Below are 23,093 nucleotides of genomic sequence, written 5' to 3'. Positions count from 1 at the left end.
GTTACAGCTGCAAACTTCAGGATATTTATTTGGGATTTCATGTTTTACACCAACAGAAAGTAGAGCAACATGATAAACTGTAAAGTTTGAAAAGTGTGGCTTACATTTGCTTTCTGTCCCCCTGAATTAAAAACTTTGTAAATACTGAGCAATTCTGACACATAAATAAGCTTTAAATTGGACTATGTCTTATTGTAAAGTTGAAGTCTTAATGTTGTAGTGGTGTGTTCAGGATGATGAACATGGTAGTTTTCCTCTTCATATAGTAGGATGCACCGATTGCAGTTTTATGGACGATCACAATCTTTAAAAAGCTTGCCTGAAAATTCTGATTTTGGCAGAGAATTATAGGAAGCATAGAAAAAGCACTAACAAAATTGTATCAAAGGTCCTTTCACTGAACTGAAAATACACAAACAAATGATTTACCTCAGGCAAAGCTTCCTCTGAAGCTGAGAAGAAGTAAGTATAAACAATAAGTTCAGACGCCGCATCATTGTACTTCTCCTGCAAACAGAAAAAAAGAAATCAGCTTTTAACTGTTTTCAACGGTAATAAAGGAACAAGATGAGTGTGATTTTTATTTATCCAGTCTACATTTTCAGCACCGTCTGTTCTGAAAAGGCTTGGAACAAAAACAACGTCTCATTTCATGGGTGGTGCTTACTTTCAAAGGAGACTCTGCACCGACGTACACAAAAAGAACATCGTGTCTCTTCAACATGTGTTCAAACATCTGCTTGCTAGGAAGAGCCCGGACGGCTGGTCTGGAGGAAAAAAAACCACAAAATATGATTTATTTGGATGGGTCGTTACCTCAAATGGAGACAGCGAAAACATGCACTTTCAGGGAAGTCAAGCTGTTGATTTATACACTGATGGCTCCACCTAGTGGAGGTTTGCTAAGAGGAAAAAAACGTTTCCCTCTCTCAAGCTGGGGCCAAGCTTTTGATCATCCCCTCTGTCATGGATGGAGTTTGATTTCCCCTGAAGGAGGAGAAAATCTGTCGGGCTCGCTTTATGCAGTGGCTTAAAGTGGAGCATCAGAGGCATCCGCTGAGCTATGAAACAACTGTGTTCGGTGTTGATAAAGCAGGCTTGGATGAGCTTTCATTAGCACAGCATGTGGCACTTGGAAAATAAAGGGGGAAGTTCTGCTGAGTTCTTAGCTGCATGTCATATTGTTTCGGTCCGAGACTCACCCCGCCACCCTGTTGGCAAACTCCACAATATCGTCTTTTGTTCTGGGTCCCTTGTAGCTGTAGGCAAGGTCGCCCTTTAACCTGCACGACAAAGAGAGACAAAGCAGGGGTGAAAAGCCGTTTATGGTTTTCACATGACTGGAAGCAAGTTTTAGGAGGTAATACTGATGTAATGTAGACAAAGTCATACTGTCACACATGAATCCTTATAAAGCTCTTTTAGCTGTTATCTAAACCCAACGTCTACACATTTCAAAGCCAAGACTTTTAAATAATTTATGATCATGCAAAAAAAAAAAAAAAAAGATCTATTAATTTAATTTTCATGACAGGTATTTCCACTGCAGGAAAGCTTCACTTTTGGTTCAAGCAACTGTAACTGTTGAGGAACAAAAGAATAACACAAAGAGGAATTAAATGAAAGACAAAAGGGACCACACAAAAAAGGACAACAAGAAAGGAGTAACGGTGGGACACAGGTAAGGAAGGACAGATTAAAAGACAAGGAAAGAAGGAAAAAATAGAAGTTAGAAAGGAAGAAATAAAAATAGAAGGAATAAAGCAAGGACAGAAGAAAGGCAGACAAAAATAAGGAATGGAGGAAAGAGAGATGGACAGTTAGAAGCCAGGATGGAGAGACAGAAGCAGAGGCACAATGAAGCAAGAAGGAAGTTAAGGATGTGAGGGTGTGAGGAAAGGAGAAGAAAAATGAGCCAGGAAGATGGAAAGGAAGGACAGAGAGAGGGAGAGAGGAAGAAAGAAAGGAAAGAACATTTAGACAGTCTAGAAAGACATATGTTCAATTCTCCAACTTTCTTTGTCTATACTCATCAGTGTCTGAAAAATCCTGAAATCACTCCTATTCCTGGTAGGAGCTCATCACAAATCCATCAGACGGTCAAAATCCATCACTTTAATTTGAGCTATTTCATATTCCAAATTTAAGAGGTACTTGGAAATAAAGGCTGCCATGATATTAGAGAGTTGGGTCCAAAACTTAAAACAAACCCATCAAAGAGACGGCGAGCCCATTAACAGTGGCCAAATTAACTAGCTGTTACACTGAAAACTGATGAGTTCAGCAACATTAAAGAAACCAACAGTAGATAATGAAGGCATCATCTCCATGAAAAAAACAAAAACAAAAGAAAAAACACCTCACAACATCCAGCTAAGTGATGAAAACTCACTAAGGGGTATCCGGGTAATTATCCCAGAGAAAAAAAAATGTACAACATAAAAGGTAAGGAGAAAAATAGTTATTGATATCAAATTAAAAACCCACAATAACATTCTAATAACTCAAACTCGATCTAAAACAGCATTTTTCAGACAAATATGATAAATGTCAACATATTCCTCAGCTAAAAGGTTTCAGACAAACTCATTTAATCCACTTTCAGCATGAGACATCAGACAGACAGACACGGCTTCCTGTTACAACAGGTCACAAGACACTTTCTTTAAAAAGACAGAAGACGACAGATTAATTCTTGGCTGTTCAGGGATGAACCATCTGCTCCAACTCAGGCAAATGCTCCAAAACTGTTTGGGTGACACTTCACAGCCAGACACAAATGGACAGTGACCCAGAACATAATGCAAGAGGAACCCAAGACTTTCTGAAGGAAAGGGAAATGGACGTATTATGCAATGGCTGAGTCGACAGGACAAGCATGCAAGAAAGACATCCGTATTAACGGCCAGCTTTGAATTTTTATTTGAGAACCTTCTGGAAAAATCCTCAAGTTTCATAGTAACAAGAGTGTCAAACTAAACTGACACAAATTTATTAATCAAATTATCAATTTATGAGTTGGCATCACCTATTAGAAATTACTAAAGTTACCAGGTAACATTGTTAAAACTGTGTTATGTGAGTGTATTCCTCAAACAATAAGAGTTTTGCCTTAACTCTACAATTTTCAATAATCATTGCCGGTTTCTGCATTTTCAATAAAATGCATAGGTGGAAAGCTCATAAGAATACAACTTTACAATACTTTTCACCCTTCCTGTTCTCACCTTAAAGTCTTGTTCTCACACAGAGCCTGAATGAACAGCAGACATGTCTCAGCATGTTTTAGAAAATGATCTTAAAAGCTTTAAAACTGTTTTTTCCTTCATCCTCCAACTTTATTTTTAACATCAATAAATTATAATATGCATTCCATTGATGCTCACTTGTCAGACTGCAAATACCTTTTCAAAATATCAACCATTAAATAGGTAATAAACATACTTTTCATGAAACCTACATTTCTGTATTTAATGTTTCCACTAAATACAGAAAGTTGCAGAAATTTCCGCCTCTCGTGGTTAGATCCCACCAAGTGGAAAAATTGTCCAATTCTGGTTAGTAACATATTCCTTTGTGAAACTATAATTTTACATTTCATCTATTTTTTGGTTTCATCCATTTGTGGGAGGTATCAACACTAATCTGTTGTACATCCCAGAGAAATGTTCTTATTCTGTAATATGGTGCTATGTATACAACAAAAAGACAGTAACCTGATGTGATTTGGTCATAAACTGATAAGTAATTTGCAAATAACATCTTGGCTGCACATTAATACAAATTTATGCTAGGCCACCCTTTACATGAAGGCTTAAAATGATGCATTTAGACAGCATTTCAGATTCTTGGTGGCTTAACGGAATAAAATGTCCTAATACAACTTAGGCTTTAGAGTAACACACACAGACTTACAAAGTAGGGCTAATACTTTATGCATGAGATTCAATAAAGAATAAAAAACCCTGACACATTCCTCCCACATTCATAAAACTGTTGCTGCAGATTCGTCAGCTGCCTGTTAATGCCATGGCTCTCACTTTCAGACAGATCCCAAAGGTGCAGCGTGGCACTGAGAGACTCTGGAGGCCATTGAAACCCAATGACCTCATTAACATGTTGGTGTGATAATGCCAACCGCCCATGCTGGTAGAGGCCATTAGGGCCTGCACAGAGTCAGCATCAGTACTCTGACGTACCACAGAATTTCAGTAAGGCTCAGCTGGTATTCGGGGCTTAAATGTGCGGCAGAAAAGAACACCCCCACCTCTTCACACCCTGTTAACATCAACGCCATGACTCATGCACACACAGCGATGCAGCTCCATGTAGACCTGGTATTTGACCAGATGTTTTACCTACACATTGGAGCAAAAAATAAATAAAATAAATAAAATAAAAACTACACCAGAATGTAACGTTAAATATTCAACAAGCCAATTGGGATTTTATTGCCTGATCAGCTTTACAATGCTGTCCATTTAAAGCCACAGTCATCAAAAGTGAATACGATAGTGTGTATTATATCTGAACATTTTGTAAGCCGCAGGCCTCGCCCCTTACATCTTCTCATCTGGGTCACATAAAAAAATGTTAAACCAAGCATGAACGCATCTGTAAATCTACGCACAAATCCAGTTGTGCTGCTTTCACTTCGAAAGCAACTTTAATTTTCTACGTAAGGAGAATCTTAATGTGAATCTTAATGTATTGCAGAAGGCTCTTCTGCAATAAACAAAGAGCAATGTGAATAACAAAAAAATATAGTTCATGCTAAACAGAAGGAAAGAAAGCAAAATATTGATGCAGAATGTAATTTTTTTTTAACATGTCATAGCCCTGAGGATTTATTTGCAAATGTTATAGTGATGTGTTGTGTGCAGTTTATTAGCCACAAAGTTGTCTTGAATTATAACTTGAACTTAAATGATCAACATAGAACCTGATGAATATTCATCTTAAGTAAATCCAGCTTCAGTTGTCAGTATTGTCCCAATCAGGCTTACTACAAAAAAAACATACACATCAAAAGTCAGGTTAGTCTAAAATATAGCACCAAAAAAGAAAATAAAAACAAAATAACCTTTGTCCTAATTATCTCCCGTTCCAAGCAGAGCACATTAAGGATCACCAAGGTTTCATCAGCCCACAGGGCCTAATGAGCTCAGGGGCAAACAGCCTCTAAATCAAGTCTCCTCTCATCAAGGGAGGCATCTCGTGCGATTCGATGCCTGTTTCATCACTTGCTAGGTTTAATGTCAAGAGCCCCGCCGTGATCCTGTGGCACTTTCCCAAATGAACCAGATGAAACCAAATGGGAAGCCCATTATGGCAGCGCCACTGATAAATGGCCCAGCTTCAAACACATGGAGGAGACCCTGATCATTTATTCTCATGTCAACATGCGCTCTGCCGTTACGCAGCTGGCGTCTACATAGAGCCAGAGATTTAATGGGGAAGATGTCACTTGTCATTCAAGAAATCGTTTCTCACAACAGACGGGATCAGTGAAAATGGCACCAACAGGAAGCCAGGGATTATGGAGCATATCTGTAAATAATGCTGGAAAAATAAAACCGAGCATTAGATATTCTAACATATAACTGACAGCATCTGGGAGAGCCAAACGTAATCAAATTCAAGTGCAAAATGTGTGAACAGAGCCTGTCATTTAGTTATGCCTCCAGGAAAACACAACAACACATTTTCCCCTCCTGAATATGGTTAGTTATCTTAGGGTATCCCCACTGGTTGGCTCTCAGGGGACGAGGCATAAACAGAGCCAACACACGATTCTAATAATGACACAAATTAGAAAAAGGTTAAGGAACAAAAATGGAGGAGAATAACATCATAACTGCATGTTGAGCATATAAAGGTTTTAAACTGACAGAAAGAAATGACAGTATTTTGGTATTTGTCCTGCCAATCAACAGTTGATCAAAGTAACATCAGTTAGTTGCAACAACTTAAGTATGAGTAATTTTGGTATAAAGGCATAACAAGGTTTCAAAAAGTCAGTTTAAAAAGCATAAAACTTATTGCATCATATTCTTTGTAAAAGTTAAAGTCATTCTAAAGAGATGCCAGAATGACTTGAGTTTGCTCGACTTGTTTGAAGCATAAATTTAAGACTTTTTAAGGATGCACAGACACCTTGGCCATTAAGAAACAACTCAAGAACCTGAACATACCTACTAGTTATCCTGTCGTTTGTCTGTAATGAACAGAACAGCAGGAAGTAGTTTTCCTAACCTGAAAACTACTTAATTTAGATTGTGTTTAACATTAATGCTCAAGTCTGTTTAATACAATCTTAATAATAAATAAATGCTACAGAGAATCTGATTATAATTGTAATGATGCATATGTTATATTATTTTAGAAGTTGGTCCTGCATTATGTTTTGAAATGCTTCATAGATAAAGCTGGATTGGAAATTGGCCACAATTACTGCATCTTTTTTAACTAGCCCTGCACAACTGATGTGTGCAAAGTTTTTCAAAAACAGATGCATTATGGGAACTTTTAAATAGTATTTTTGCATGTAATGCTTGTCACTAGTAGCCCTGTGAGTATTTTCCAGAAAATCAAAGGTAAACACTTACAGCTTTATTGTTGGATAGCCTCGAACACCAAACTCTGAAGCCATTCCTGCAATTCATAAAAATAACACTCACATTACACCAGAAACAATAGTTAGACCACTGTCTTTTTAAATCTTGAGGTAGCCATCTGATTTAGTCTCGCAAGGATATTTATCTACTTAAATGTAATTTATAAAATGATTTACTCACCTGAGTATGCAGTGGCATCCATCTTCCCAACACGCACCGGTGACCCCGATCTCTTCAGCTCTGCTCCCACGTCGTACCATACCGGCTCGAGTTTTTTGCAGTAACCGCACCACGGAGCGTAGAACTGGAAGATAGAACAAGAGGAAAGTTATCTCTCTGAAAACAAAAGCATTTCACGCTGCAACTCTCAAATACAAAAGAAAAATCTAAAGCGCCACTGTTCACACCTCATTGTCCCGATTCATTCATTTCTAATGACTAAAAAACGCCCCGTGTGTCTACAGGTTGTTTGTGGTGTTATTGTACAGTCTATTAAGACATGTATTATTAAAGTCAGAGGGGCATAACTGATGTTGAGATATAGCATAATGTGTTTGCAAGTGATTTATTTGGTTTGATTCCAAAAGCTTTTGTTTCATAAGCCCACAGAAGTTTTTCCAAAAATTCAAGATGCTTTTAGGAAAAGTGGGACAAGCCTTTCTGCTTTCACCCTGAAACTCTCATATGGAGTTTCTGTCCAGTCTCTGTTTTGTTGTAGAATTATGAGCAGTGGAGGCAAGTAAGGCCTGCTGTGCTTTAGATTTTGCTTTTGGGGTTTTGTAACCTCCTGATAGTCATGGATGTGTTCTAGGAGTCATTTTGATAGGCCACCCCCTCCGAGGAAGGCTCAACATCGTTCTGTGTTTTATCCAATTGTGGACATCGCTGCAATTGTGTTTTATTCAAGTATAAAAGCCATAATAATGGTTTTGCAAGACTAAACAGAAACTTTAAGACACTTAAGAACAGTTAATACTGTATTAATCGGTCAGATATGTAACATTTAAAGGATTTCTTGATTCTGCAGGACTTGCAGCAAGCAGGCCTGGGTGTGCTTAGTGAAGCTGAACTCAGTCTGCCAACTAAACATAGTTAATTCATGGTTTAGTAAATGAAGGCGGGAAAGGATTGACTTTGTTTTTGTCCCCTCTAATACATAGAAAATGGCTTTGAAAACCACTTTTTATATTTACTCATGCCATCTTTGAAAGCAAAAATCAGTTTTATGATATTAAACACTTAAGTGTAGCATAAAGGCAAAACCGGAAGACATGTGCAATGGGGCAAACACTTTCTCAAAGCATTGTACTATTTGCTGCCAACTTCATTAGTTTAACGCTGGTGTTGAATCTTTAGATATTGGATTCAAAACTAATGAATACATCCCTAAAACTTCAAATACAGGTTAGGGCCTCTGGTCAGTGTTATACGTTTTATATTTCCACGTTGCAACAGCTTATGCAAACACTAATGTTCCAATAACCCTAATAACAGAAGTTATTCCTGGAGACCAAACTAGCTGGTAAGGCACGTTTGCCACTGATTTGACCCAGACCCAAACACCACAGCTCTCCAATCCCCCTGGGCTTTTCTCCGCATGCTTGACTTCTTAACTAATCACCAACACAGAGGACGGCGCGCGCACACCCTCCCCAGCAGCCACCACATCCACAAGAGATGATCCGGGCAGCGGCGTGCTCAACCCAAAGTTAACCACACTTCAATGGATTCAGTGAATCACTTTGTGTTTGCATGTGTGTTAAATGTCAGACTCACGTCAACCAGCCAGATGTCATTTGCCCTGGTGTCTTTAAATCTATCACAGAAAATTAGAAGAAAAAAAAACAAAGTTATACTGATTCAGCAGATATTTAAAGACACCAAAAAACTCTATTTGAGTGATATACTGTGTGTGGTGTCAAGACAAGTATTTAAAAGAAAATATAGATTTATAACATAATCTAATTATCTTCATTTAAAAACTTGGAACCTGTCATTTTTCCTACTGTTTATTAAGCAACTTTTCATGTATTATTAGTTTTAAATGTGGAAACATTTCTTTTTGTTATGTTTATCTGTTATGTTTATGAGATAAACATCTTTCAAATAAAAGATGCATGTCGCATTGCAGGTTTGCAATGCGGCATATTTTACTGTCTTGCTGTTCTGCTCTGTATTGCTACCTTAATAAATGAGGGAAAAGGTGATTGCTTTAGTTTTCTCATACAACTTTTAGTATATTTTGTAAGCTGAGGGATTCCCAAACAGTCACATTTCTCTTTCATAACCAACAGAAACGTGTAGTGGGTCTTTTGAACTGGCAGCAACAGATGGGGCAGAGGGGACTGCTACATTACTCTAAACTCCACACAGCTGCAGAAATCTGTGGCTATGCTGGTTGGCTACTTTCTCTTACTTCTCATTTAAAGGACTTTAAACTGTGGGAGTGCTATGGATCTTTGTAGTTTTGAAATTATACTTTTTTTTTTCAAACTATGGTGCATCTTGATACCGGTAACTGGCTCATGCAAACACCGAATCAAGAATATAGAAATAAAATCTTAAACTTTTAAGGTTTTATTTAATAAGCTTACAAAAGAAAAAAATTGTTTTTGTACGATTTAAATGAAAAATATGTAGAGAAATTTTGCATTCCAATTTCCAAAATGCCAATATAAGTCATGCATTACATTAACAAGTATCGCGTTTTCAGGTGTTAACACCTTAAACAATCACTGTCCAACCATGCATACAAACATGGTTTTACAAAGCATGTTTGTAAACTCAGGAAGTTGCACTATTACATGGTCAAGCTTCAATCAGACATTGTAGCTGGAAATTTAATTTAGAAAAGCATCACTTACGTTTCATCGAGATCTTCAACAAAAGCAAACACCGCTGAGCTCAAGAAAGCTGCCAGAACTGCAACAGTGAAAGACAGAAAAAAATTGGCATGTTTAAATTAGAGACAACCTGCAACTATGAGCCCCTAATGACTGAAGCATCACCAGCTAAAGCTACTGTCGCCCTCCCAGGCTAACTGTGCCTCAGTCTGGGCCAAAGTTAATATAGCAGCCGCTTCAGACGTCGTTCTAAACGCCGGACATGAAAGTGTATGTGTTAAACTGTTGGGGGTGCAAAAGGCAAGAAAGTAAACGTACCTCCACAAATCACGGAAGCCCTGACTTTTGCCATTGCTTTAAGTAGAAAGAGCAAGCAGGAAATGCTGCTGCTAACGCTGTGGTCGATGCGCATGCGCAGATTTACGCAGCAGTCCAAAAAGCTTTACGTCAGGATTTTTTTTTTCCAGGATTTTTTTTGTTTGGTTTTGTTTGTTTGTTTTGTTTTGTTTTTTGTTGAAAAATATCATTGTGGATAATGAATAAAACATTAGAAGAACAGCACGTATACTGTGTAAATGTTAGGACATCTTCAGGTCCCTGGGGGAAAAAAGACTCACACATTAGAACAAACAGCAATAGATCATAATATATTTTAATAGTCTATTTTTCTACTTCGCTTTGTTTCGCTTTTCATTGTACAACAGTAGCTGATTTTTATTACGGTGCGAATTAAATATTAGAACATGAATACAATACCCTTGTTCATAACTTTTTACATTTTTTGTTCATTTATGTTTACTTTTCATGTTAGTTGTCTTGATTGTCTTGATGAAGACACTTCATAAATCATTAATAATATAGAATACCATTATGAGTAATGTAAGATGTCTTTATTTTTATATTAACTGATCATTTGTTTTTAAATATGTTTTTTATTCATGACTCCTTCAGTATTTCTGTATTTTCATTTCTTTACTGTTATGTATATTTAATGAAATGTTAATAATATATTAGCAATAGAGCATCTGTTGTCAGTTATATATAATACATGTAATTTTTGTACTGAATTTATCTAACTTAAGAAAAAAACGTTTGGACTAGTGGTAATATAATTTGGAAATTCCATTGGCTAGTATTTTTATTAGTTTGTTACATAGCTAGCTAAACTGTATTTAATTGTCCTTTTAGTATTTGTTGTTGTTGTTGTTGTTGTTGTTGTTGTTGTTGTTGTTGTTGTTGTTGTTGTTGTTGTTGTACCCTTTTAACTTTCTGACTTTGGTTACATTTCTCATTCCTCAAATATTAAATAATATTAAGATAGAAAATGATCGCTGAACTGTGGATATCCAAGTCATTTATTTATTTTTTATTCATGTTAACATATTGCATGTTTATCTTTATCTTTTTTATATAATAATTTACTTTTCTTGCTCTAGTGCACTGTTTCTTGTTTGTTTGTTTGTTTGTTTGTTTGTTTGTTTGTTTGTTTGTTTGTTTGTTTGTTTGTTTGTTTGTTTGCAATTTAGCAATGTACTAATACAGACAAAGGCAAACATGAATGTCATTGTAGTTTTGGGGTGTGCTTATTTGTGGGTCTATTTGTACCGTCAGTATTCTGAGTTATTTCACCCCACATGCTCTTCTGAGATGTTTTTTTAAAAGGAAATAAGAGTGAAGGTCACTACTGATATCGGCCACAAGGTGTCCCTCTAAACTAGCTGACTAAAATGTCAGCCTACTAAGCATGTGAGACATAAAATAAAATTCTGCATCCATGAGATTTCACTATGTCCTTTATGATTTAAAACAACCAACAAACTATAGGGTATACCCAAGTCTGTGGATACCCATTGAAGTGGGTAACCACAGTTCAGCAATCATTTTCTATCTTAATATTCTTTAATATTTGAGAAATGAGAAATGTAACAATTTCTAGCAAACCTTTCCCACAAAGGTCTGTTAAATAATATTACAAGTGTGCTTCATTGCACAAATTATTTGAATGAGTTTTCCTCAAACTGACCCTATATTCTTTATTATTGTGTATTACTCATAAATAACAAAAACAAGTATCATGATTTATTGAAAACATATTTATTTGTCTGAGAACATCTCTGACTGATAATCTGAATCTAATACTGAATTGTTTCTAGGTTATCAAACAACTTAATAATTAGTTACCTTCATTGAAATATATTTACACTGCAAATTATCTCCTCAAATGAGACATAATGAAAGCAAACATGACAGAGAATTGTTTGATTCACAGAAAATGGCTGAACATCACATATGTATTTCTTGTTATATTATATTCCATCTTGCTTCAATTACTCCTAAACACACAGCTGGCATGTTAGGCATTGATATGTGTCAAAATACCACAGAAATTGAAGTACCAGCAATTTGTTCCTCATTTCCTTTGCTACATTGCACTTCTTTAGTACAACTGCAGTCACAACGCCATGCACTGAGGAAGCAAACGCATCTTAAACTAACTTTCTAGCTGACTTGCGAGTTTTAAAAATGAAACTTTTTGGTCCTTTGCAAAACCTTTGCAAAACAAAAACGTAGGTAATGTGCTGCTTCAGAAGATAATCTAACAAAAAAAATAAATAAGGGCTTTTGTTGTGTCTCACCCTTAAAAGAGCTTTACTTTCTCACGGGGGTGAATAGAGATCAAGACTGAGCAGCTACGCGGGCTGATGCGGAGGACATGCTCCCGGCTCATGTGCCAAGTATGTGAATGCTTTTGTAATTGCTGTGGCAGAAACCTGGGCACAAGCTGTTAGCTTACATAGAAACGAAAACATCTAAAACAACACAAATACAATGAACCTTTGAGCTCCGAGCTTTCAGAACTGTAAGGGTCTTCTTTATAGTGACAGGAGGACCAATAAAGATCTTTTTTTTTCTCCATACATTCAAACAAGCAAAGTGATTTGTCTTTTACATACAAAGAAAAGTCTTGTTTAGCCGTCCCAGGCCAAGCCGCAGACTCCCACGCTCAAACGAAGCTGACTGAGCAAACTCATGTCATGTCACAGGGCGGGACAGAAATGACTCCAGCAGGGCTGGAAAACAAAGCTTTCTTTTCCTCGCTTCAACTGCAACAACAGCACTGAAGTGGTTTAGCTTTCAGGATTAGGGCTCACACTTGTTACATCAAATAAACACAACAACACATGTACATTTTATCACTAAGACAAACGGACTTTGGAAAGAAAATGATTCTTTTCAGCAATATTCCTACTTGTGAAATGAGTATGTATTTGGGGTGACTGTGCTAAAGGCTTAGGCTGAGCTGAAGAAACTCCAACAGGGGAAAATTATTTGTTGGATTTATTGTAAAAGGAAGCTGCTGTATCCTGAAGATCACTGGTGTCTGAGAGTTAAGTGGGGGTAAATCACAATACTATGTAGAACATTTAATAATGATCTCAATGATTTCAATGTAATGTACTTTTGTTCTTGAAATTGGTACTAAAACATGCCTACAGTAATTGAAATGATTAGTGTCAGTATCAGGACCAAAAATTTAGATTGTTGCATCCCTAACTTTCCCACAAAGGTTTGTCCCAGAAAAGGATTCCATTTTCTTCCATAAGTTGGCATCCAAACAAACTGAGTTTGAGTTCACTAGGATCTTGGAGTGCTGACATGTTAGAAAAGCATTTGTGCAATCACAGCTATCACAGTGAAAACAGGTGAAAATACAGCTTTTTTCTAAGACAGTGTTTTGAGAGAAGTCGTGTAGGTGGAGAGCAGACAACAAATCCCATGACGGATATCTTAGCAAAGCAGGTTAGCGGTTTAAATGTGCAATCCAGAAAGGATAAAACAGCCCAGTCAATAAAATTGATTGCTGGTCAATTACATTAACACTGAATGGTCCAATGAATTACAGCTGTATTACTGATGTATGGATCCCCCAACCTGGTGTTTATTACAAATGCTGATCGGTTTTAGTCCTGTTAAAGTGGATGACTAGCATCTTAAAGAAATGTCTTAGTCTAGCTGAAACCATCAGATCTGTAACACTTATGATAAAGAGTTAGGACTCCAAACGAGGCACACCGGTGACGTCCCGTGAAGGGAATGAAGTGGTGATGCTGCGGCATTCTTCCAAAGTTCACCAACTCCAGAAACGGTTGCATTCAGGAGCAGCAGCGTTGAGCTGGAGCAGCTATGTGCAGAGTTGCATAGTTCAGTTCGGCTGAAGGAGAAATATCCATCCACAAGTGTTCATTCCAGGATGTCCGTTTCAAATGGGACCAGATGGTAGTAGGAGAGGTTGGTGACATACGCTTCTGTTTCCTGGTCACACACGTCTGCTTCCATTGGCAAAAATTCTGTTCCGTCTTCGTACCTGTGGGAAAAACCCAAAACAGGTCCGGTCAAAAGTTTACACTCATCATAAGCACAAATGTCATATTTATTGTGGGCTTTTAATAAGCCATTTAAATAGTTCTTCTTGTAGAGTTCATTGACAATATGACAAATTATCTTGATGAACTTCTTAAACATTAAAACGTGTATATGGATGTATATATTTGAAAATATAGGTATAATTTTAACTGTAAGCAGTAAATTGTGACATTTTGACCCCATTCTTATTTTTCAAAAGCTGCTTTGTGGCAAGTACCAAAAGGAATGTGTTCCGCTTTTGCTTCCTACACAAAGAAGGAAGGAAGAGGTGTACAGACATACTTCCTGTAATGCACGAAGGCGCTGGACAGTCACATTTAAAGACTTCATCACTCAACAACTCAGAAGCGAACATGGAAATAGCAGGATTTGTGGGGAAAAATAGCAAATTCAGAAGTTAAAAATAAAAAATAAAAAATAAACTTGATGCAAAATTGACATGATCTTACTTAAAAGTTAGCTCAAGAATGACATGATCAATGTGATTTTTCATGCACAGAGTATTTCTAAGCTTATCTTACAAAGTAAGCTCAATACTCACGTGTGCTCTCCGGAGTCTGTGGACGACGGCCTTTCTTTTTCCTCTGGTATACTATCATCAAATACAATGGTTTCTGTGTTGGCCAGACAGAATCCGTTCGACCGCATGATTTCTGAAAGGTACAGAGTGCAGCATTGCGTCACACGTGAACTTATCAAAGGCTGGGGGATGAAATAAGTTCACTGATCAATATGTTCCACATGTACATGTACCTGATATGTTGATTGGACTCTGAAAGCACGGCTGGATTCTGTGGACTTTGTCATTCCTTAGCACCTGGTCCAGCGGCGAGCGTTCAAAGAAAGTCAACATCACCTCTGACCTGGAAAACTGGAGGAGGGAAGTTTTTAGACGAAACAGGACCTTTTAAATAATACTGAATCTGTTGCATCTTCTTAAGGTTTTGTTGCTGTTTTCATTTAATTTTTTTATTTTATTTTATCTGTCAAAATATCACCTTTAAAAGATAAAGTGATCAACTTTAACTTATAATCAACTGTATGATCATACTGGTGCTGGTTATGTGATGCAGTTTTAATGATTTAATCCTCTAAATATGGACCAGTATGTTATTTATTTAGTCGATGGAATTTGGGCAAGAGGGTTTGTTGTAGCTATTTGACTTTGGTATCTCTCTGGCCCTGCTCCCTCCATTTTATGGCATAATTATGAATAGAGTTTCTTGTCACATTAAAAATATACCAACAGTTTTAATTAAATTACTAACCTTGCATGGCATGTTGATGGCATTCTTTAGAAGTCTTTCCACCTCATTCAACTTCTCCTCAATGTCATGTGCATCTTTGATTTTCACCAGACCTGCAAAAAAGAAAAAAAAATGAATGTATGGATGGGGGAAGAAAATATCGATATATATATATTTTTATATATGGAGAACATATTTGGCGTTATCACATAAATATAATAAGAAGGCCAGCAATACTAAAAAAAATATTTTGTTTGTTTATTTGGTAGCTTACTGCATGTAAGTGGTATGATCATGATTATATTGCTAAGATTAGTACAGCATGTTTTTCTTTAAATGTGTATATCAGGATATTACAGATTGTCAGAATCCAAACGTTTTTGCGAAGTCAGTTGTTACACTGCTGAGGGATTTGCTCCCTGTATCCATCCACCTCTCAGCAATGCAATGTACAGAAACCTTTAATACACAAAGAAACTGCCAAAATTGAAATGCCAAGCACAACTATTTTTGTACTTTGACAATTAATCAAGGCTGTTGCTGTGACCTTTACTGAAACGGAGCGTTACCTATCTGCAAAGTCAGGACATAGCAATCGGAAAAGTTCGATTTTTTTTTTTTTTTTTAAAAAAAGGTCAATCTAGATGCATAAAAGAAGTGGCCAAGCTTTTATTAAAGTAACCTTTTCCTCAACAATGCTGCGTGGTACCTGCTCTTGCAACAGGAGCACAAGAAACTCCATAAAGTGTTGCTGTAAAATTACCGTGCAACCACTGGCATTTGTTTAACAGCACATAATAACACAGAACGGTAATAACAGATGCTGCATACCAAAGTCTGTGATAATTTAAGCCTTGAACAAAAGAGGGAATGCATATTTGGAAGGTAGTGGGTGGATAAATATCATCCCGTTTGGTGATATGAGGCTGCCACCCCTCAGAGCGGGCGGTCAGGGAGGCGTCATTTACTGCCATGTCGACATAAAGGGATGTGGTGAGAAGTATGAAGAACAAATACTGAGGTCAAACTGACGAGGCGCTGTCTCATCTAAACAGCACAAACAAAACAGGCACTGTTGCATAGAAGAACTGGTGCTATGTGCTCCCACACCCTCAACCATTTAAAGTGATTACATCATTCCCAGGGGGTTGAAGAATTACTGGATGGTTAAATCCTCAAACATTTAGAGAATCTTAATGCCCAGACGTTTTTCTTAGCATGGAGTCTTAAAAATGTGTTTGCCTGGATTGGACTGGTTGACAATATCATTGTTCAAGCTTTAAAAAGTTAAAAAGATTATCATCAACAAGTCCCTTATAGCTCATTAATAAGATACAGATAATGCTGGAAAGTTTCTGTTGTTCTGTGGATACATATAGAACAACAGCTGATGAACTGGCTGAAAGAAAACGCCACCACTTTTTATTGTAGCTATGGTTACGAAAAACATGGGCAGTCACTGTGAGGAAACTGAAGGAGAACCACTCATTGCTCTTTCTAAGGTATATGCTTCATTATTTAGTCAGTGTGTGACTCACATCAGCTGATCACTGTAAAATGTGTCTCCCAGGATTTGTACAATCAACGGCGGTGGAGGACAGAGAAAGGTTTTAAACCACATAAGAAGAAAATTCCCACTGAAGATGGTACTTTCAGTGTTGCTGGAAACCCCGTCTGCACCACTTCTTTTGCCACGCTTGCAATTAGCACAATACAAGACCGAAGTCAACTATGTTTTTCATACGAGCTTAGATTTTCTAATTGTCCAGTTATCCTTCAGAAAAAAATGCCATAGCAAATCTGTCTTGTTTTTCCAACTAAAATGCCTGAGACCATTTCCTTCAATTTCCCGTTTAAGCGTCTATTTCCTGCGTGGATTTCCTGTCTTCCTGATGTTATGCTATAACTCATTATGCAATGCTCTCCAAGATTATTCAGTTAGATTGCTGGCCTTAAAGCTGACAACTATGAAGAGCTTAAAGACGTTCCCTTTTAGCTGCCAGTAAGTTTTGGGTAGAATCAAGAGACTGCCTCGTTTGAGGTTAAATAGCAATTATATAATTATTAGGATTATAATACATAATCAAACATATGAGCTCAGAAATGTCAAATTCATCTTTAAATGGGGAGCTTAGAATAGTCAAAAGATGTTGTAAGAGTCACAACCATCATCTGTGAGGATCTGATAAGGATATGTCAGCAGTTTAGCACATAATCACTCAACCACCAACACACAGCAGTTTGGTCAGCGTGTTATTTCTTAATGTCGCCGTCAACAAGCTGACAACTCTACGTCTGTAAACATCTTCATCCAGGCAGCTATTAAACCTGCTGCTGCGTTCTCTCATTTATCAGATATGTTTGCATTTTTTAAGTGAAACTGGTCTAAAATATATTCATTATATGCTACAAATGACTTTGTACATTAAATGTATTTTAAACACATGTAATCATTTCACAGGATGAAAGTGGTTTTTAAATTCAGAATTGCTCCTTATTATGAATATTTACAGATTGTTGTAATTAATAGAAAGAAAGGGGTTAATCTTCATGTCTATATAAATAGAACAATATAAGAGCAGCCTGGAATGTCACAAAAACATCATTATTTACTTTTAAAGGCTATTTGTAGTGGGCGGGGCCACAGAATCCAATAGTTTGTTAATGCCAGAATAACCCAATGGTTTACTAAAATATTCAAAAACAGCAAGAAAATTACTGTTCATCAGTCCTAAACAATTTTAATTAGAGTCTTTAATTTGTAGGAAGCAGTGACCCAGTTTTATTTTTAATTACACCTACTTCACATGAACCATGAGCAATCGTGTCCAACTGAAACTGATGTTCACACTGAGGTCACATGTAAACACCAGGTTAAAAATGGCCAGTCCCCCTCCTCCCTCAGTCGCTCTCGAAATCTCTTTCTCATCATGACATCAGTCTGAAAAGCCCTACACGCCTTCTTTGTTGCCCGGGTACTTCACAGTTACAGGAAAACACGACTGCAGCTTGAAAGTCGACTGGGAAAGGGCCGTCAGTCTAAACAGCGCTCGAGGCACGCAAATGAAATATTGAATGTGAAAGAATGTAATTAAACCCATGTTGTTTGGAATACTGGTGGCTTGTTGAAGCGGTCCTAAGTGACTGAAGGAGCTTAACTTCTACCTCAACTATCAACAGCATCCATTGACAGAGTTCCTACACACTTCATGAAAAAATTCTAAACTTTTCAATACTCTACGTTTAGTTCAAAATACTTAAGACCGTCATAAAATTTCTACAGTGAAGAGCTGCAGTTTTAAATATGGAGCATTTTGTGTCCTGCTGCCAGTCTTGGCCAGGATTCTCTGGCAAAAGAGATTTTTAATCTCAGTGGAGATTTTCCTGATGAAAAAAAAATTAATAACAAAAATGGAAAAGCAAGAAACAGCAAAGAAAGGAAAGACATAAGAATCAAGAAGGAGGATACAAGGAAAGAAGAGAGGTTGGAGACATTAAAAGGACGGAGGGAGAAATGACACAAGGAAAGAAAGAACAATGAGAGGCAGAAGACAGGAAAAAAGAAAGACAACAAGAAAGAAACGGACAGGAAATAGCCATTGAAGGACATAAAAAAGTAATTAAGGAAAGAAAAAACTACTTTCTTCTAGGAAGGATAAATGGAAAGAAAGATGAAAGGTTATAAGAAAAGAAAGAAGGAAGGATATTGGAAAGGACAAGAGGTAGGAGAATGAAGAACACAGGGAACGATAAAAGGCAGAAGGATAGAAAGGAGGAACACGGAGAAGGGAGCAAGGAAGAATAGGAAAGGAGGTAAGCAGGACAAAAGAAGACGGGCTGAGAGAAAGACTTTTGTCTTCTTATGTTGGAAAGACAGAAGGAAGAAAAGGAAGAGGAAAAGAGGAAAAGAGGTGAGGGCACAAGGAAGAAAAGAAGGACATGGGAGGAAGGTCAGAACTTCAGACGTTTATATTTAAATATAAAATATATAAATGAGGCATTTTATTATTCTAATTAAAATCAAAAATGCTTTATTTATTCAAAAGGAAAATTAGATCAATAACACTCTGCTTTCTCAATCCAAATTTATTCAAACCTGGAAAAACTTCAATCAAATTTTATATTCACTCATCCAAACTTTCCTAGACTACATGAACCTGGCATGTACTGCTCAGCTGTGATCTGGATAAGAGGTGTGACGGACAAAATAAAGAAGCAAAAAGTCGGTCATGTGACCCAGAACGCCTCTTCCCAAAAATACACCAAACACTACAGAGAAAGAGGAAAGGCAGCGAGCTGTCAACAACTCCGTCAGCTCTTTCAGGGCCCAGGCAGGAAGCAGAGCTTTTCCAGCCTCCACTAAAGGGATGTTTCCGAAAGACTTGCATCGGCTCGCGGGGTGCAGAGACAAAGGGGAAGTGCAGAGGAAACTCAAACACTGAATAAATAGGAAACTCTGCCAAATCTGAGGCAACTCCAGCATAGAACCGCCCAAAGCTGAAAATACTGAGGGCTAAAGGTCCAACATAGAGATGACACAAACTTTAAACTCTGCTGTTATTCAAGCTGAAGCTGCAGAACAAAAAAGTTTAGTTTGCCATGCAATTAAATAATTTTTTTTCTCTTGCAAAGTTATTTTTCCTGTCTGAACAGCAAAATAACTCATATCTTTCAGGTTTAATGACATTGATTTAAGTGGTACAACAACTTCTGTTTCATTTTCTTCCAACAGTAAATTATTCCTTAGTTCCCTTTGAACTGATCCTTGGTGTCATTTTAGCACAAAACAGTAATTTACCTGTTAGGTTTTTTTTTTAGGGGGGGGGGAGGTTGATATGATGGCTTTACTTACATCCTGAGAACAAACGCTTATCTGAACATCTGTACTTAGAGCAAAGCAGAGCTTTCAGTTAAAAACCCAGATTAATGCATCAAAACTAAGAAATCCCACAATTTCCTTTCATTGAACACATCAACCAACAGCCTGTACAAAGGCTATGGACATTTACTATGATGCATAAAGATGAAGGGATTTGTAATTGCATTCAGGGCTGCTGCAAACACATCCTAAAGAAGAACTTGTTGATCATTAACTTGTTCAAACAGGCTGAAGTAAATGCTATATATGAGCAGCTCAGAGTATCCTCAAAGCCTTAACAAATATATCCACTATTAAACATATCATCATCCTTTTGTATTTGTATCATAATAATCCCTAGGAGTCTTTATGTGGTGCCGTAGAAAAAGTATTCACAACCGTTTTTTTAGACCAGTGTGATGGATCCACACAAAGTAGCGCATAATTGTGAAGTGAAAGGAAAGTGATTCCTGTGCATTTGCCTTCAGGCTCCCTGAGTTAATAGAAGCACGTTTTGCTGCAGTTGCAGCAGCAACACTTGACTCTACAGAAACTTCCTACCCATTCTTTTGAAAGCTGCTAAAACTCAGTCAGGTTGGATGGAGAGCATCTCTGAGCATACATTTTTCAAATCCAACTGGAGATTCGAGATTGCATAATCAGTTTGGACACTTGCTAGCCCATCAAAACATATGAATTTGTTTGGATCTATTCTGTTAAGTGAAAAGTTTCATTCTTGTCTCACCTAACAAAAACATCTTCTTCCACATGTTTGCTGTGTTCCCTGCCTGGCTTGTAGCAAACTTTAAGAGGGGCTTTTTTTGTGGCGTGTATCTCTATAAAATCCAAATAGAGTAAATGACTAATTGGTGTCTTGTCGTCAAATTCTCCCACAAACACGGCAGATCTCTGCAAGTCCTCCAGAGTTCCCATTGGTATTTTTCTTCCACTTCCTTCCGGTGGCCTACCACATTAAAATCCTATTAAATGCACTGAAGTTTGACCCTATAAAATGTGAACAAGTTTGAGACTTTGCAAGTCAATGCGCAGCAGTGTGTTGAAGCTGAAAACAAACCCATACATTTTGAAATTATTTCCACAGCTGTTCTGGGGTCAAACAACAGAAAAAAATAGGTGAAATCCAAAACAACAGCTGCTGCACTGTCTGAGGCAGAATCATGAATATCCCCCCAAAAAAGTACTGTTCAATTGAATGCAAGTTTCTGGAAAAGAGTCTTGAACTTTGCAAATACCTCAAAAAGAGGACATTTCCTGCACGTTAGATTTCTGCAATGCAGGAGAGATGCTCATAAGTTTTCTAAGGGTTGCAGGGTGGAGTCCCACTGAAAGCTTTGGGGAGATTAGGCAAAAAATAGAAGCTAAAACAGAATGAATTTGATATGAGTTATCATGGTGGTCAGAGCTCCAAGATGGGAAAGATGTCACATCCTAGTCGGGGGTGCTCTCTTTGCAACTCAGACAACAGTAGGATTTGATCTGCCATCTTATGAATAACTATTACTAGTAACACAAACCAAATCATGTATTGATTTCAAAAGCAGTAAGGCAGCAGGCTCCCTAATTTTCACCACTATGTGTGCCAATACCCCACCACTGTCCTGAGATCTTACATGCTTGGCAGCCATATTGGATGCAAAACTCAGGGTTGTTTTGTGAGCATTTACTTTCCTAGTCAGAATTCCGACTCTTGTGTTTCTGTCAGAATTTTGAAAATCCAGCTTCCAAGTACAAAGAGGACCCACTCTCATCATCCTGTAGGCTATTTAATAAACACTGAAACATGGGACTAATAGGGAATCAGCTCCTGATAAAGGCATGTGGTGGATTTTTTTTCTTTCTATTAAAAAGCCAGCAAACTCAGTCAATCTATATAACAAAATTTGGCTATACATACAATTTCGATCATAATACAATTATAATGTTTTTTATACTTCTTTCATTATGTCTAATTATCTTTTGAGAGATACCTTGGTTGAAAATCTGCCAGATGTATGCGTAATATCATTCAAAAGGCAATATTTGTAAAAGTGCGCATTCCTTTGGCGCATTTTTCTCCATCAGTCTAAACAACCAGCTTTAATATTAAGTGGCTGTCATCATTTCCTGTCTGTCTCAATCTGTTTCTCCCATCTTACCGACCTTCTATCAGCGGAGATTTAGATAAGTCCTTTCTGTCCTCCGGAAAGGACTCCAGCAGTCTTTTAAAGAGCCGCCCCAGGTCGGAATAACTCCGATGCAAGTATAAAATGTTCCTGTCGGACCACTCGGTTCGGATCTCGAAGAACTCCTCTTCCTCTCCGCGCTGGCTGATGATGAGCCTCCGGATCCCGTTAACCCAGCAGTCCCGGACAAACATGTTGACCAGAGACGTGCCTTCAAACACGGCCGATGCCATCCCGCCCTTCAGGCGTTTGAGTCCGGCATGCCGGGGCTGCTGCCGCGGGGTTGGGGGGGGCTGTCGTGGAGGTTGGGACCAGCTCCGAAACCCAAACGCTGCGCCGGAGGAAAAAGGCAACTTCGGGAAGTTTTCCGTCTGCCCTCTGAGAGCGTCGGACAGCTGCAGCAGAGAGAGAGAGGAGCAGCAGCAGGAGGAGCAGAAAGAGGAGGGTTAGCTCAACCCGTCAGTACTGTCAAACGTGGCATGACTGAGGGGAAAACACTCAACTGACTTCAGAGACTAATTTAGCGCCTCTGCGAAGCTGATTTAAATAGCCAATTTTAGCCACTTTTAAGAAAGAAAAAAAAACGAAAATGTGAGTCAGTTGAGTTTTTTTGTGACTTTAAAATGATGACGTTAACTTTATAAGTGTAATTAAAATCGTAGTTTTGAGAAAGAGAAAGGAAAATTATGAATCTTTAAATAATTCTGAAGAGAAGCAGCCACAATTACGTATTTTAGTCATATTTAGTAATTTTATTGAGCTTCCTCCAGCCACTTGTTGATGTCAATACATTTTGACTTTCATTATTAAAATATTTTAATTTTAAATGTGATATTCAGAATTATGAGATACAAAATTACACTTTGACTCCTAGGAGTCACGATTGTGAGATACAAAATTGTTTTTAATTAAAAAACAAA

The 23,093-nt window shown here is 37.6% G+C and overlaps 2 protein-coding genes across 2 annotated transcripts in view; both read right to left on the bottom strand.

Moving 5' to 3' along the window:
* The window catches only part of tmx3b (thioredoxin related transmembrane protein 3b), a 44,433-nt gene extending 34,546 nt beyond the window's left edge, over window positions 1-9,887 (bottom strand). Inside the window, exons 1-8 of the mRNA XM_007565951.2 lie at window positions 9,779-9,887; window positions 9,482-9,539; window positions 8,394-8,433; window positions 6,798-6,921; window positions 6,609-6,654; window positions 1,203-1,283; window positions 668-767; window positions 430-507 (exon numbers count right to left, since the gene is read on the bottom strand). Coding sequence (XP_007566013.2) covers window positions 430-507; window positions 668-767; window positions 1,203-1,283; window positions 6,609-6,654; window positions 6,798-6,921; window positions 8,394-8,433; window positions 9,482-9,539; window positions 9,779-9,872 — 621 coding nt within the window. The 5' untranslated portion in view covers window positions 9,873-9,887. The remainder of the gene's footprint in view (window positions 1-429; window positions 508-667; window positions 768-1,202; window positions 1,284-6,608; window positions 6,655-6,797; window positions 6,922-8,393; window positions 8,434-9,481; window positions 9,540-9,778) is intronic.
* A 1,646-nt stretch (window positions 9,888-11,533) lies between these two features.
* pxdc1b (PX domain containing 1b) lies at window positions 11,534-22,634 on the bottom strand. The gene is made up of 5 exons (XM_007565950.2): window positions 22,151-22,634; window positions 15,154-15,245; window positions 14,639-14,756; window positions 14,427-14,538; window positions 11,534-13,826 (listed from the first exon to the last, which is right to left on the bottom strand). Exons 1-5 carry the CDS (start codon window positions 22,404-22,406, stop codon window positions 13,703-13,705), a joined length of 702 nt encoding a protein of 233 aa, XP_007566012.1. The 5' UTR covers window positions 22,407-22,634; the 3' UTR covers window positions 11,534-13,702.
* Between the last annotated feature and the right edge of the window lie 459 nt (window positions 22,635-23,093).

Source organism: Poecilia formosa, unplaced genomic scaffold (genome assembly GCF_000485575.1).
Source record: "Poecilia formosa unplaced genomic scaffold, Poecilia_formosa-5.1.2 Scaffold184, whole genome shotgun sequence".
NCBI lineage: Eukaryota > Metazoa > Chordata > Actinopteri > Cyprinodontiformes > Poeciliidae > Poecilia > Poecilia formosa.
Note: the sequence above shows the minus strand (reverse complement) of the source record. Positions and strands in the feature narration are given on the sequence as shown.

Coding starts and splice junctions, on each gene's coding strand:
- pxdc1b (XM_007565950.2), bottom strand. CDS start 22,406: ATGGCATCGGCCGTGTTTGAAGGCACGTCTCTGGTCAACATGTTTGTC. Junction 14,757..15,153: donor CCATCAACATGCCATGCAAG/GTTAGTAATTTA, acceptor TCCCTCCTCCAG/TTTTCCAGGTCAGAGGTGAT. Junction 13,827..14,426: donor ACAGACTCCGGAGAGCACAC/GTGAGTATTGAG, acceptor TTTTTCCCACAG/GTACGAAGACGGAACAGAAT.